General features: G+C 37.5%; 1 protein-coding gene across 15 annotated transcripts in view; it reads left to right on the top strand.

Moving 5' to 3' along the window:
- The window catches only part of Spri (Src homology 2 domain-containing protein sprint), a 209,619-nt gene that overhangs the window by 191,841 nt on the left and 3,483 nt on the right, over positions 1–14,295 (top strand). For 13 of the 15 annotated variants that reach the window (XM_072002995.1, XM_072002994.1, XM_072002996.1 and 10 more), the window contains 6 exons: positions 278–870; positions 1,851–2,553; positions 2,799–3,272; positions 3,878–4,022; positions 4,709–4,938; positions 13,767–14,227. In XM_072002995.1, coding sequence (XP_071859096.1) covers positions 278–870; positions 1,851–2,553; positions 2,799–3,272; positions 3,878–4,022; positions 4,709–4,938; positions 13,767–14,227 — 2,606 coding nt within the window. The remainder of the gene's footprint in view (positions 1–277; positions 871–1,850; positions 2,554–2,798; positions 3,273–3,877; positions 4,023–4,708; positions 4,939–13,766; positions 14,228–14,295) is intronic. The other 2 variants (XM_072002991.1, XM_072003000.1) reach the window with 1 other exon arrangement.

Genomic DNA, 14,295 nt, shown 5'->3' with positions numbered 1-14,295 from the left:
TAGAAGTTTGCTTTAGTAACAACCTTTCGTTTATATCAGCATACTAATATACGAAAACAATGACAATATTAACACACAACAATAAAGACAAATTTCACAATTTTACCAAATTGAACGCCAAACCAAGAAACCTACCCACCTACGATCCTCATCCAGCCATAACTTTCCTTCTGCCTCTTACTCAATGAACCTTCGGGGACCAGAATCTCCAGAGAACAAAAATAAAAACTATCCACGCACCAAAAATAATCCCGCATCGCCTTATTTTCGTATGCAGGAAGCTCGTCGCCTACAGGCGCCTTGACGACAACCACATTCGCGTCGTCGTTGCCTCGACAGCCTCGTCCAACGCCACCAAACACCTTGAATTTGACAACCTTCAACGAGCCTCTGGACCTGAAGAAAGAAAAAATCTCACCAGGCGACAAACTATCTCAGAAATTGATCTCCCCTAATCTGGTGCAGAGCGTTCGTTGCCCTTCACCCGTGGTTCACAACGTGGAGAGTAACGTGCTGAGTCCTGTCCAGGACACCAAAGTCAGCTTCGAGTCGAAAACCATGGCAGAGACTTCGAAATCGACGATGGTCGAACTGTCCAGGACCAGATTCTCCTCTGTCAGCACTTCCATGATGAATTTCCATCAAAACGTGTCGACGTTCAATAATCTGTCATGCACCACGTCCCCTGTACTACCTGAGATAAGAAACATCATAGCGGAGAATCATTCTCTGGGACAGAACGTGAAAACGCCACCTCCGCCGCCTCCGAGATGGGCCAAACCCGCGATTGGCCCGAATCAGAATAATTTCAGCGTTACAACCACCGTGACGTTCAATGTCAATCACTCGAATGATATCGGTAGCTCTCAGGTAATTATTTGAGAATAGTTTGGAAGATTAGAGATTGGAAGTTTGGTATTAGGGTTGACAACGATGATGGATCCGATGAGATTGCGGCTTAGAAGACGAGATAATTTAATATCTGTGATTAAATTAGGAAATTGTTACTCGTCTTTTGTGTTATAGAATGTTTAACACTTAGCCAACTTAGCTTCTCACCGCACTGAACAAGCCAATCTATACGCTGTCCACCGTGAATTTTTTCAAGCAACGTGGACTAATATTCGCTAGTTGAAAAACAAAAGAAGTCTAAAAATTATTTAACTGGTCAATTATATTTTGCGGTAATGATTTTGTTTAACGATTTCACATACTATTTATACGAAATATCAAATTAAAAGTACATATTAAGAGTATAAAAAATATAGGTAAAATTAAAAACATTAAAGATGAATAAAGATAAATAACACGACTTGAACGTTGAAATTAAACATTCATAATGCATTCTAATATATTTTTACAGTGTGGTATCGTTCGATTATAACTTTATTTAGTCATAACTGATAGCGTAACTTTTTAATTAATTTTAACACCACTGAATTGGTGTATTTTATTATATACTGTACTCTATAAAAGCAGAAAAAGTATCGCAATTAATTGGGGACAACTCCAGGTAAACAATAACTGATAATAACAACAACAAAAAAAAAAAGAAAACGCGTTGTTAAAGTCAAACAGAGAGATCTCCCGGGTTCGGTCACGCAGCGATGTGCTTCACAGAGGGGAGATCTCCCCGTTCTGTTGGCTAAGTGTTAAATATGTGTTTTATTTTCTTTGCCTACGGTGCAACCAATTTCTCTATTAACTCTGTATTCTTTATCCGTTGTCAATTCACAAAATTCTAGAAATACTGCTCCTCTGTCAATTCTCTATACTTTGTTCAAAATCTACTGATTTCCAATCGAACAATAACAAAATTAAATCACTGACTCTTTGTCTTTCTCTTTCAGAACACCCCATCGGACCCCAACACTTCTCTATTGAGCCCACAGAGCGCCACATCGAACAAGTCTCTGACCTCAAATTTCTCCGTGAAGTCACCCTTGTCTCCGACGACGCCGATACTCTCCCCAATGTCAAAACTAGTCCCAAACACAGGCGCCAAGACGCCCAACGTTCTTTCACCAACTACGCCATCCAGTACGAGCAAATCGAAACGAAGACGAGACCGAGAAGCTCGAAAGAACTCGCAACACTACCAGGAATCTGACATTTTGGAGTCGTACTATCGAAGTTCGCCTGGAGACAAGATTTCGGATTACGAAGATATTTGGAATACTACCGATCAGTCGAACCATTCCACCTGGTCTCCCAACGACAAACTGGCCAGGAATGATGGGCCAGCGAATCCTCAGGACCGACTGAGGAACTCGAACGATCGACTGATGGTCCCAGACAGAGTCGCAAATCCAAATTCCGAGAGAAATTTCAACGAACGACTGCCAACGAGCGAGCAGTTGATAGTGAGGAACGACAGGATGATCGTGAGAAACGATAAGTCGATTGGAAATGAGAAATTGAGTTACAAGGAGATGACCAGTCCCGAGTTTAGCAGCTTTAAGCCTGCTCAGGAGGCGAAGCCTGTGGAGCAGAGCAATGGATCGCCGGAGGAAACAGGAATGGGAAGGAGACCTGATCTGTTGTCTCGAGTCTGTGAGTATTTAACGCAGAATCGGGTTTATTTGGAAGAATTTATATATCATAGTATTATATAATATTTGTACATTATAATAATTGGTAGGTGAAACAAATTTCTATTTGAATTCATCGAATTTAAGAATGTAAAAGCGCGTAAAAATCTACAGTTTCGAAATTGGATATATCAATAAATAATAAGCAAATTGTTCAACGACCTTCGCATATCCATTGCCACTAATTCAAAATTATCGTTTACCAAGCAGGTAGCGCGAACTCCTTGAACAGTCCCAGCACGGTGACACCTCCCAGGAACAAACTAGGCTTAATGCTGGCCAAATCAGAGAGCAACAGCCCCCTGACACCGGAGTCGAAGCAGGGTAGTCCGTTTTACGCGGAGCCAGCGGACGCTATCGCGCAGAACGCGGCCATAATACCAAGAAGACGACCTAGGAACAACCCGGCAACTAATAAATATCGGCACAGCGAACCAGGGTGGCTACAAACGCCAGTAGGTGCAAATTCGAATCAGCTGCATCCGATCGACTGGGAGGAATCGGAAGAAACGGAAGATAAGACGCCTCTGATCTCGTCTTCCGTGGATAATTTGGCCAAGAGACTGGGCACTAAAGAGACGAAGAAGATTCCACGTGCCAAGCCAGTACAACCACCAAAGATCAGGACCAAGGTGTTCAACGACACTTCCTGGGCCGTGGACTCCAGCTGGGAATTCATTGGTGTGATACGATTTCTTATTCGTTATATATTTCGTTATTTATGATTTTGTGAAAAGTGACGATTTCTCTAGCTGGAGATCTATCGTTAAATTATCGCTTCTTTGATCTTTTAAGTAATTTTGAGGTGAACGAGGAAAAAGATCGTATCGAAAGACACGAGCAAAGAAACCTTGTTCAAGTTGTAGTGCACAGATACACGATTTCTTTTCGAATCAACGAAACCGACATCGTGTCGTTACATGAAACACATCGATAATACATCATAATATACGAACCAACAAGCAACTTGAAACGAAAGATACGATCGAATCTCTTGTCCGATCTTTACATAACATCAGCAAATCATGTCGCGATGAATCTAACGATTCGCATAATCTAATCTCTACTCGAGAATGTTTAGACAAGCTTCCGATAAATAAGCACGTTCTCTTCTGTTATATAAGAATTGTATTCTGTTCGATTAGTGAAGCAAATAGTACGCATGTAGATGCGCAAGCTGTGCGTGAAATTCATTACAAAAATCGATTTTCTTTCTTTGTAAACGATGAATGTAGAGGATAGGTCGATAGGGGCAACGATAACGACATTTGATAATATTTGTTCAGGCAACGAAGGGGACGACTGCGATCCGGACTACGACTGTGATGCAGATTACGAGGGCGACAACGTGGCCAGAAAGTTTCCGGACGAGGAGTGCGACAGGGACGTTGTTGGGAACACTTTGACCGTTCAGAGTATCATCCTCCAACGGTAAGTTTACAATCGACATCATTCACAATTTGCCACTGTTTCTTCTTATTTACAGTCATCAATAGCGCCGATAATGGATGTTTATATCAAACAAAGCTGTTTAAATTCGGACGAGGGGAACATTTTTCTTATATCTGAGGGACTGCTGCTATAAGAAGATAAAAGTCCACTTTCCAGCAATTTGCGTCGATCAATAAAACCAACTGAATGTCTAGCCAATTCGAATGACGTTACGAGTGTTAAAGAAAGAATATTAATTACTAGACTGCGAATGTTTATTCGATTTTATATTTTTATGAACACAATGAAAGAAATGGAATCTAGATAGAAATTTGTTTCGTCTACTAAACATCAGACTCTGTAGATTTTTGGAATCTTAAATTTTCCAAAAACGCAGAGACATTCGCAGTCTATTAATTAACAGTTTTAGCGATAAACTTATACGTGTCTTTTCGTCTTTAAATTTTAGTAAGAGCGGGAATGATCGTGCGTGAAAGATTTTAGCAATTTTTAACAGGATCTGCTTAAAAGAAATTCATTTCTAACGAAGCCGACCAATTTTTGAGAAAAGAACTGCAGAAAAATTACCGAATGTTACTATACTATAAAAATACGTGGAAACAATCAATGACGCGACTGTAGATTGTTTAAAATAATTATTAGCGATCTTTACGTGTGTCCAACAGGTACCCAGAGCTGTTGAAACCGCCAGACACGTCGGAGTCGCTTTACAGCGACAGGAACTCCTCGTACGACAACGTCGAGAAGAGGAACGAGAGAGAGGAGGCTGGAGACACCAGGAAGGACCAAACTTATGACTCTTCCGAGTGGGAGACGCCATTGGAGACGGACGAAAGCGACGTGGAGAGGATGAAGAGGAACAAGAGCTTCAAAGAACGACTGGACCCTCTTCTCTGTAAGTGTACGCGCTTATATTCCCTTTCTTGCTCTAGAAGACAATAGCAAACATTTACAAAGAGATAGAAAAATAAAAGAGATTTTGAAAATATACCACCGTGAATTTCTGAAAATAATTTTATTTTATATAGCATATATAACATATCTTTCAGTTCTATTTGTTCGGTACAAACTTACTACCCTTCAACCGTCAATAGTACTATTAGTATGTATTAAACAGTGTTCATTTCGCATAAGCAAAGTATGCTAGCCAAACTGGAGCACGCATGTAGAACGTAGAAGTGGAACATACATATAAAACATATTTATACAGCGAATTATCGACAACTGTCAGTATCGGATGACTCATAGTCAAAGATCCATCGAAGTGCATTGCCAAAGCATGGCGCAAGTGTATCGGAAATCGTATCCAGAAGGTCACGAGTCGTGGATGACACAGTCGTGACCGATCGATAGCCGAAGACCGAGAGGAAAGCAATAGTGGGATGTGTCATAGGAGAAGCGTACCATTGTGTCGACTATCGCGAATAAAAGGAGTTTCCGAATGGATTACGACGTTGCAACGACAACCGATTCTAAAGAGAAAAAGAAGCGCGTTAACAAGAGATTGTCGGAATAAACGCGGTCACGTTATACGCGTTCTGATTTCGTCGATCGTTCTATCCAACGCTAGATGGATAATGCGTCTGATGTTATATGCTGATGATTACGCTCGTTTCTCGTCTGGAGGTGGAGATAAGAGGATAAGAGGTTGATGATCGTTTCGAGATGATCTTTGTCTGAGACGCATGTCGTTCGTCGAACAGGAAACGCTGGCGTCGATGTTTGTCGATGGGTTTTAAAAGGACTCGATACCTGGCTGTGGACAAAATGGAAAATTCAAACGTTTGCAAAGTGAGGATAAAACGTTACAGTAAATTCGAAAGTTTGCGAATATACGAATTGGCAAGTTGGGGAATTAGATCGGAGAGTGAAGGAATGAGAGAATTGGAAGAAATTTTTTATTTCAATAAAGATGTGGAAATATTGCGATATTAGAGGTTTAAAATAGGAAATTGAGGAATCGAAAAATTAGGAGGTTGTAGAAAATTGGAAAAGTAAGAAGTTCGTCCTTTTAAAAACTTAGTAGCTCGAATATATTTGATAGTTTATAAAATGAATGTAAATAAATTTGGAGAAAAAAATGGGGGAATCCAGAAATCAAATAGCTGACACGTTACAAAGGGCAGAATACTGGATAATCAAAAAAATATATAAATTAGTAAATTAGGAAATTAGAGCAAGGAATTTAAAAGCAAGAAACTAAGCAGATTAAATATGCATAAGCATGAATATTCATGAACACTTTTGCATAATTAATAGATTAAAACTGGAATTAATTGATCTATACAGACAAACTGTAAGCTTTCGTCATCCAACTGTACGAATAACAATAACGAACGAATAAAACGTAACTTTTCCAACGTGCGTTGTTAGAATTTCGGTCTTGACTTCGGTAATTTTCCTCTGACTGCGAGTAAACTTCCAAAATTTTTCACCGATAGTCAAACACTTCCTTCCCATGGAAACTTCACAATGCCGAGTCCTTTCAAACGGTAGTTTACGATGCGTAATAGAAGTGCAATAAAGAGGCTCAAACTCAGGCAGAACCTGTAACTCGCAAAGTGCACGTTGCACCCTTAATTTTTACTAATTATTAATTATTAATTCCAGTCGGTGTTTTTACGTACTGTCTCTTTATTATTTTATTCTATCAATGGCCAAGCAACGTAAATAGAAAATCCCAATAATTACAGAAAGCAAAGGAAGAATAGTAGCGATGGATATCTTCCTCAAGTTGAAAAATATGTAATTCTCCTACGTTTCTTCTTAGATTTTATGTTGTACGTTTGTAATTATTGTCTTGATAGAAGGACGATCTGAAGGTATTAAAAATTGTTGAGTTTCCTTTTACAAGGAAGAACGAAATAAAATTATGCTAACTTATCTTCGTAAAAATTCACGAAGAGAAAGATACCGAAGATCGACGAATTTTCTTTTCATCGAGAGCAGTTTCGAAGATTATTGTTTTCCTGTTCACTGAAAATTTCTTTTCTTGTAATTTTACGATTTTATCGACGATGCTTGCAATTTATAATTAAATCGCGAATATTGTAATCGATAGGAAGATCCTAAATATTTTTATATTTATTTAATTTTAATGATATTTATTTTATTAGCAAAAATGATTGATGATTTCTAACTAAATTCCAATCCTCTCGGACACTGTTCGAAAAGCAAAATTTATTCCTTAATAAATTAGAAGTAAAAAAATGTAGAAATAAAATTCGTAAAAGGAAGAGTATGAAATAAGCTTCGTCCTTTATTTACTGCTCACAGTTTTGTGACAAGAGTAATTGGCACGCGCAACAAACGCATCAGTTAAAATAGAAACGTTTTATCTTCGGTGTCTACGTAACGCACATGGCGGAAATCATTTTATTATCCCGCGATACACGCGTTCATCGCGATACGATTATCATCGCCTTTATAAAAATTCGTTACTACGTTTCAATCTCATCCATGTTAGCCCATTTCTTCGCGAAATTATCTCGCCAAGATGTGCATCATCGAAATTATGAAGTCACTGTACCACGCGCTTGCGAAAGAAACGTAGAAATCCAGTGCGTAATTATACTATAATTAGATTAAAATGAGTCTCCATAAAGAAAGAACGACGGAAGAAATCGCAAAGTATAAATCGTTTTTTCTATAACAAAAAAAAAAGAGATTATTTCACTATCCCATAATAAAAACCATCTAAACAAAATTATCTCCGTCGAGCGCTAAAGCGTGTCGATATTTAATTAGCAATATCAAAATAAAAGAAACAGTAGATAAAACATGAGCGTTGATCGTGCTTTACATGAAACAGCGAGAACAAACAAAGTATTTTACATATAATCAACAAGTAGATTGTGCTATCGATACTGAGATATGAAAAAGACTATTTGAAAAAGAAAAGAAAAGACAGGATCTATTATAAAATCATAATAAAGATAAACGGAGTTGGCAGATGCAGTAGCAATTTGTAACACGGTACGGTTGAATCGCGACAGATACCTCGATTCTGTTGATCGTTAGTCGTGCACGTGAACAGCCGGTGAATACAGAAACTCACGTTGAAAACGATGCATCGAAAACGTAATCTGTCGTATGGAAAACGCGTTCGTTTCATTCGGCGCGGCTAGCATCGGTCGTTAATTATCTTCGTCTACTGCCAGAGTACTCTTTTGTCCCTGTTTTCTTTTGTAAGGGAGTATCGACGTTCTCGTTGTCTGGTCCTTCCGAGAATTAATTCGTACGGGGCCATGAAAATTTTCACGCTCGATTTATTTTACGGTGCATTTGAAATTTTCCAGCAACCATTTGAACGAACAACGATAAAGCCGATAAAGTATATAAAGCATAAAGAGAAAAAAAATAATAATAAGAATAAGAGAAAATTTCTAACATATATTTTTCGAATCCTCAAATTTTCTACGCCTCAACGTTGTTTCAATTTATATTTTTCAAATGTGTATCTTCTAATAGTTTTGAATTGCAAGATTTTGAACGAAAATTGTATTAATTCTCGTTAGAAAGCAGGTATTAATTTCTACGATCCTCGGTACCCTGAATTTTACTTAAATGTAAGACGATCTAAATTATAAAAAAATTAATGAAACACAATAATTAAAACAAGTATAATAACTGACCGTAATAGAAATTAAATCCTTGCCTGCTATTCGCACGAATCCAACACCGAATCGTTTGTTTTATCGCCTTGCCTGCTCTAACCGTAATCCGGAAAAACCCAAACCTGCAATAAATCCCTCAGGTATACGGATTAAGCTACGCGTAGAATTCCAAGAAAATATCGTTCGTACGAAATGTAAAATGCTGTTCAACGACGTTCAACTTCTAGAAATTCGAAGTAAATTTAATGTCGCGAAGTTTCGCCAAAGTGTCGATATTACAATATATATTTTTATCTTCGGGGGTTGATGACGAACGACGGTACCTGCCTTGTCGCGTGATTTTAACTGATAACCAAAAGATTCAGTAAATGACTGTCTTTATTGGTCACGGTTATGTTTTTATTACAAAAAGATCACAAGAACTGTCGCAGATCCGTCTCGTACTATCAAGGAGGAAAACTGCCCTTTTGAACTAAGAACGCTGATTCATCGTTTACACTTTTCGATAGAAAAGTGAAGGTAACGATCCGCGATGCCCATTGGTCAATAAATGAAACTATGAAAACAAAGAAAAGCAGATGTGGCTCGTGGGCATCCTTGTTCATGGAAAAAGCCTGCTATTTCGCTAGGCACCCGCTTTCTCCGTAATTGGTAAGAGCGTGCAAAATGCACAAGGACCATCCGTAAACCGAAAATACTTTTGTGAATAGAAATGAAACTAAACAGATTCGGTTTATGGTATTTCCTTAGGTTTGTTGCGATTCAGTGTGACAAAGGTCACGGCCAGACCGTGAGGAACCTCGCAAGGACCATCGCATTTGGCGTAACACGTGGCAACCAGAACTCGATCCGTGACAGCCTACAAGACGAACGATAACGGCTGGATTTACCAGCAAATTGGAATAGTTTACGAGGTGTCAGTCGTTGGAAAGGCAAACTCGCGTGTTGCGCATCGTTGCTCGTAATCGTCCCTTAAGTTTAAATGCCGCGTTATCCGAGGGGTTGTTTCATAGCCGGCCATAAAATAAAATCGCTGGGAATAATTTGAACGATCGTTTCGTCGTTTCCAGAATAGTTCATAGATTCGTGGAATCTGCTAAATATTCGATACGCAAAGATACGTAAAAATGTTGAATATTTAAAATACAGTGACCGATATAACGTTTAATAGGCGAAACGAATGTCCGTGTCTAGGTCCTACTCTTTCGATCATTTTCATAAAAATATAAAATCGCAAAAATATGTGCAGATGCAGTCGTTGATGTATAATTTCTGATGTAGAATTGTTCGAGAAACTTGTTGTGTTCTACAAGCTTTCCCTTTTCTTTAACCGTTTACCTCTGCAACGGAACAATATTTGTCTACGAAGAAAAGATTTGGTTGTTACTACAGTAACGACGACGATAAAGATAAAACGACGTCGTACTCGTAACAATACGAAAACATTGATCACGATATGACAGTGGCTGATCCATTCCCATCACTCAACGTAATACGATGCAGTGACAAACAAGTCGCTAAAACTTCCGTGTTTTCGTGAATAGGTAACACAGACTGCTGATAATCTGACAATGTTCGAACAGTCAGATTTTAAATCGTAGTTCCGTTATCCGACAGAATACAATTATAAGCGGTAATTGTTGACGAATTATTTCCGATATTCTATAATCTCTTTTCTTTCTTTTTCAAATGACCAGATAACAAGGGTTGTTTGTCCATTAGCTTTAAAGATTATAGAAGATCGCAGCAAAGAAAGTAACGGAGGTTTCGCCTAATGGGCACTTATAGCTTAAACTTATAGTTAAACATAGCTCGAGGGATAATAAAAATTTTGTAACTATTCGTAGAATCGTTTGTGAGTGTATTTCCTTCCTTTCAATTTCTTCGAGTATTAGTTCCCATTTAAAGGGTAGGATTTGCCACCAAAAATCGGCTACCTGCGGCTTCCGCTTACCAACCGATTACTTGCCCCTCTACCAACACAAAGCAGCCCAGAGGTTACCTTTTTGCGTTAGCGCTGTCCATGTTCAGTCTTCGTCCATTCATCGTTGGTGAAGCATCGTGGAGGATCGAAGTGGACTTAGCCTGCCCGACAACTTCGATCTCTGATCATCATGAGCTTCGTTGACGATTCGAGCCGAGTTTCGATCTGTGCATACAGTGTTCGTTAAAGTTTCTTCGCGTTGTTTCACAGTTTGTTCGTTCAAAGTTCTACGAGGAATAGCGACGATTCATTGAAAAAGTTCCGAGAAGTTTGACAGAATAGTCTTAAAAATCTTTGATCGAGTTCGAGCTTCGTTTTACACGAACGATTTTCGATTTTCGAAGAGAATTTCTGTCTCGTGAAGAGGATTCTCGTGACCATCGTTTTTCCATTCTCCTGCGAAAGAATCGAACGAAATTTCTGTCGATCGTTCTCCAACGATAAACAACAACGAAGAGCCCTCGTGGAAGAAGCTTTTCCAAAGGAGGGTGCATATATCTGGCCGTAAGATTCCAGGGTCGACGAGATAACCGGCCAACGAATCTCGAAGACTTCTAAGCGTGCTGCCCCGTGTCATCGTCATCGATAATTTTCTGTGGAGTTTCGAAGCCGATAAGCCAGTTGCCTCGAACAGAAGTCCTTCGATCGCAGAACATTTCCGCAAATTAATCGATCTTCGCCTCAGATAGCGGCGAGTACAATTGGCGAAAAGAAGAAGTAACACTGTGGAAAGATAGCGAATAGTTGAACTGTCTGAAGCTTCTGAGGAAGAAAACTGTGGAAAATCGAGCTTGTTAGCGTATTTGATTTGATCGGAGTTTACGAGACAAGATTTCTGGGTTGAGGATATAAACAACGATATTATAGCGAAAATGCAACGGAGTACACTACAATTTTGGCTAATTTGTAAAGTTAAGAAGAAGATGGAAAATCGTAGCACGGAGAAGATGTGTACGGAAATAAAGGAAATCGAATACGAGAAAATCGTAAAGAAGAGGAATATCCTTCTGAAAATTTCCAGATGGTTCCGGAGCATTTGCAAGAAATTTCAAAATGGTATTGCAATCTGTAAAAGTAAGCGATGATTCCAAATGTTTTTATCAAGTTTTTAAATTTAAGAACGTTCGAATATTCCAAATTTTGAATTTTCGAAATTTCAACAAACACGTGCGTTCTCTTCTGAACGTTTAAATATTTGAACACCGTATTAAAAGAGCTCTATATTGGAAAACACAAGTAAAATTTTGTTTGCATAGTCTAAGGAGCTTTCTTCCAACAAATTATCGCATGGATGTTATCCGGTAGTGAGAGATCAATTTACTATCTTTATAAGCATGTGTACAGTGTACAGATAAAGTCTGTTTGTAATGTTTTTAACATACTTCACTTAGTTTAGAATCCTACGTCGTATCATTAGTAGCGCCCTATTGATAAGACAACGCTTTGCGATACCGTGCCTATTTGCTGAGATATCGAATTAAAAAAAATTAAATAACATTACTAATTAAATAGCAGTATGGAACTAGGAGTACGAGTATTTGCATCCATCTATCGACGTTCATTCTTCGTTCATTATCTATTATTTAAACCACTATTTCAACGTTTACTCATCTTTATCGATGCTTTAGTCGACGTTTATATCGACGATCTTTCGTTTTTTGCTATTAGAATTAATAAACTAGAAGCCACGCGCAATAAAATAATCAACCCCGCTTCAACATCGGTAAAAGATATCGAATAATTTTGACAAATCGTTCACGCTAAAATTATTATCGAATAATTTTGACAAATTGTTCGTGCTAAAATTATTATCGAATAATTTTGACAAACAGTTCACACTAATATTATTATCGAATAATTTTGACAAACAGTTCACACTAAAATTATTATCGAATAATTTGGAGAAATTGTTCACGCTAAAATTATTATAGAATAATTTGGACAAATCGTTCACGCTAAAATTATTATCAAATAATTTTAACAAATCGTTCACGCTAAAATTATTATAGGATAATTTTGACAAATCGTTCACGCTAAAATTATTATCGAATAATTTTGACAAACAGTTCACACTAATATTATTATCGAATAATTTTGACAAATCGTTCACGCTAAAATTATTATCAAATAATTTTAACAAATCGTTCACGCTAAAATTATTATAGAATAATTTTGACAAATCGTTCACGCTAAAATTATTATCGAATAATTTTGACAAACAGTTCACACTAATATTATTATCGAATAATTTTAACAAATCGTTCACGCTAAAATTATTATCAAATAATTTTAACAAATCGTTCACGCTAAAATTATTATAGAATAATTTTGACAAATCGTTCACGCTAAAATTATTATCAAATAATTTTAACAAATCGTTCACGCTAAAATTATTATAGAATAATTTTGACAAATCGTTCATGCTAAAATTATTATCGAATAATTTGGAGAAATTGTTCACGCTAAAATTATTATCGAATAATTTTGACAGATCGTTCACGCTAAAATTATTATCGAATAATTTTGACAAACAGTTCACACTAATATTATTATCGAATAATTTTGACAAATCGTTCACGCTAAAATTATTATCAAATAATTTTAACAAATCGTTCACGCTAAAATTATTATAGAATAATTTTGACAAATCGTTCACGCTAAAATTATTATCAAATAATTTTAACAAATCGTTCACGCTAAAATTATTATAGAATAATTTTGACAAATCGTTCATGCTAAAATTATTATCGAATAATTTGGATAAATTGTTCACGCTAAAATTATTATCGAATAATTTTGACAGATCGTTCACGCTAAAATTATTATCGAATAATTTTGACAAACAGTTCACATTAATATTATTATCGAATAATTTTGACAAATCGTTCATGCTAAAATTATTATCGAATAATTTGGAGAAATTGTTCACGCTAAAATTATTATCGAATAATTTTGACAGATCGTTCACGCTAAAACCATTTGTTTTAATCGATGCCTACCCCCATATTTGATAAAAAATTTAATAATCTAATAACAAGCTTAAATTTGATAAACATCGCCTTCGAATAAAAGCCTGCGATTAATAGAACCAAGAACCTAATCGAATTTTTCTTTGTTTCACAGCTCCTCCGAGGTTGCAAGCCCTCAGGAATCGTGAAAACGGAGGCACAGGCTCCACCATAAGATCGTACGCCTTGCAGCTAGCCGCTGACAAAACTACCACCTTCTCTCAGAATATCGATAATTTCATCCAATGCACGAAAGAAGGGAAAGAAGCCAGTCCGCACGTGGTTATGAGAAACATGAGACAGTTCATGTCTGGAATGAAAAACTATTTGGTGAAACACGGCGAAAAGGAGTTCGAGAAAGAAGTGGAGAAGGAAAGATTGAAGCTGAAGGCAAATGAATTTTTGAATCTGGACGCGATTTTGGAGGGCGTGATGATGAGCCTGGTGGTCACACCGCTCAGGGAACATGTTTACAGACTGTTCGTGGATCATTACGCGGCCACCGGTTCGTTGCAAACCCTCGCCGAGAACATTCAACACGCCCAAGGGAAACACATTCAGGATCTCGGCGTTCGAGTTAGTAACTGTTTGTCGAAATGATCATTGTCTACCGAATGGGAGTTGTTCTAATATAGAGTTTATTC

Source organism: Bombus fervidus, chromosome 5 (genome assembly GCF_041682495.2).
Source record: "Bombus fervidus isolate BK054 chromosome 5, iyBomFerv1, whole genome shotgun sequence".
NCBI classification, from domain to species: domain Eukaryota; kingdom Metazoa; phylum Arthropoda; class Insecta; order Hymenoptera; family Apidae; genus Bombus; species Bombus fervidus.
The sequence above is the reverse complement of the archived record's forward strand: the minus strand, read 5'-3'. Positions and strand labels throughout refer to the sequence as shown.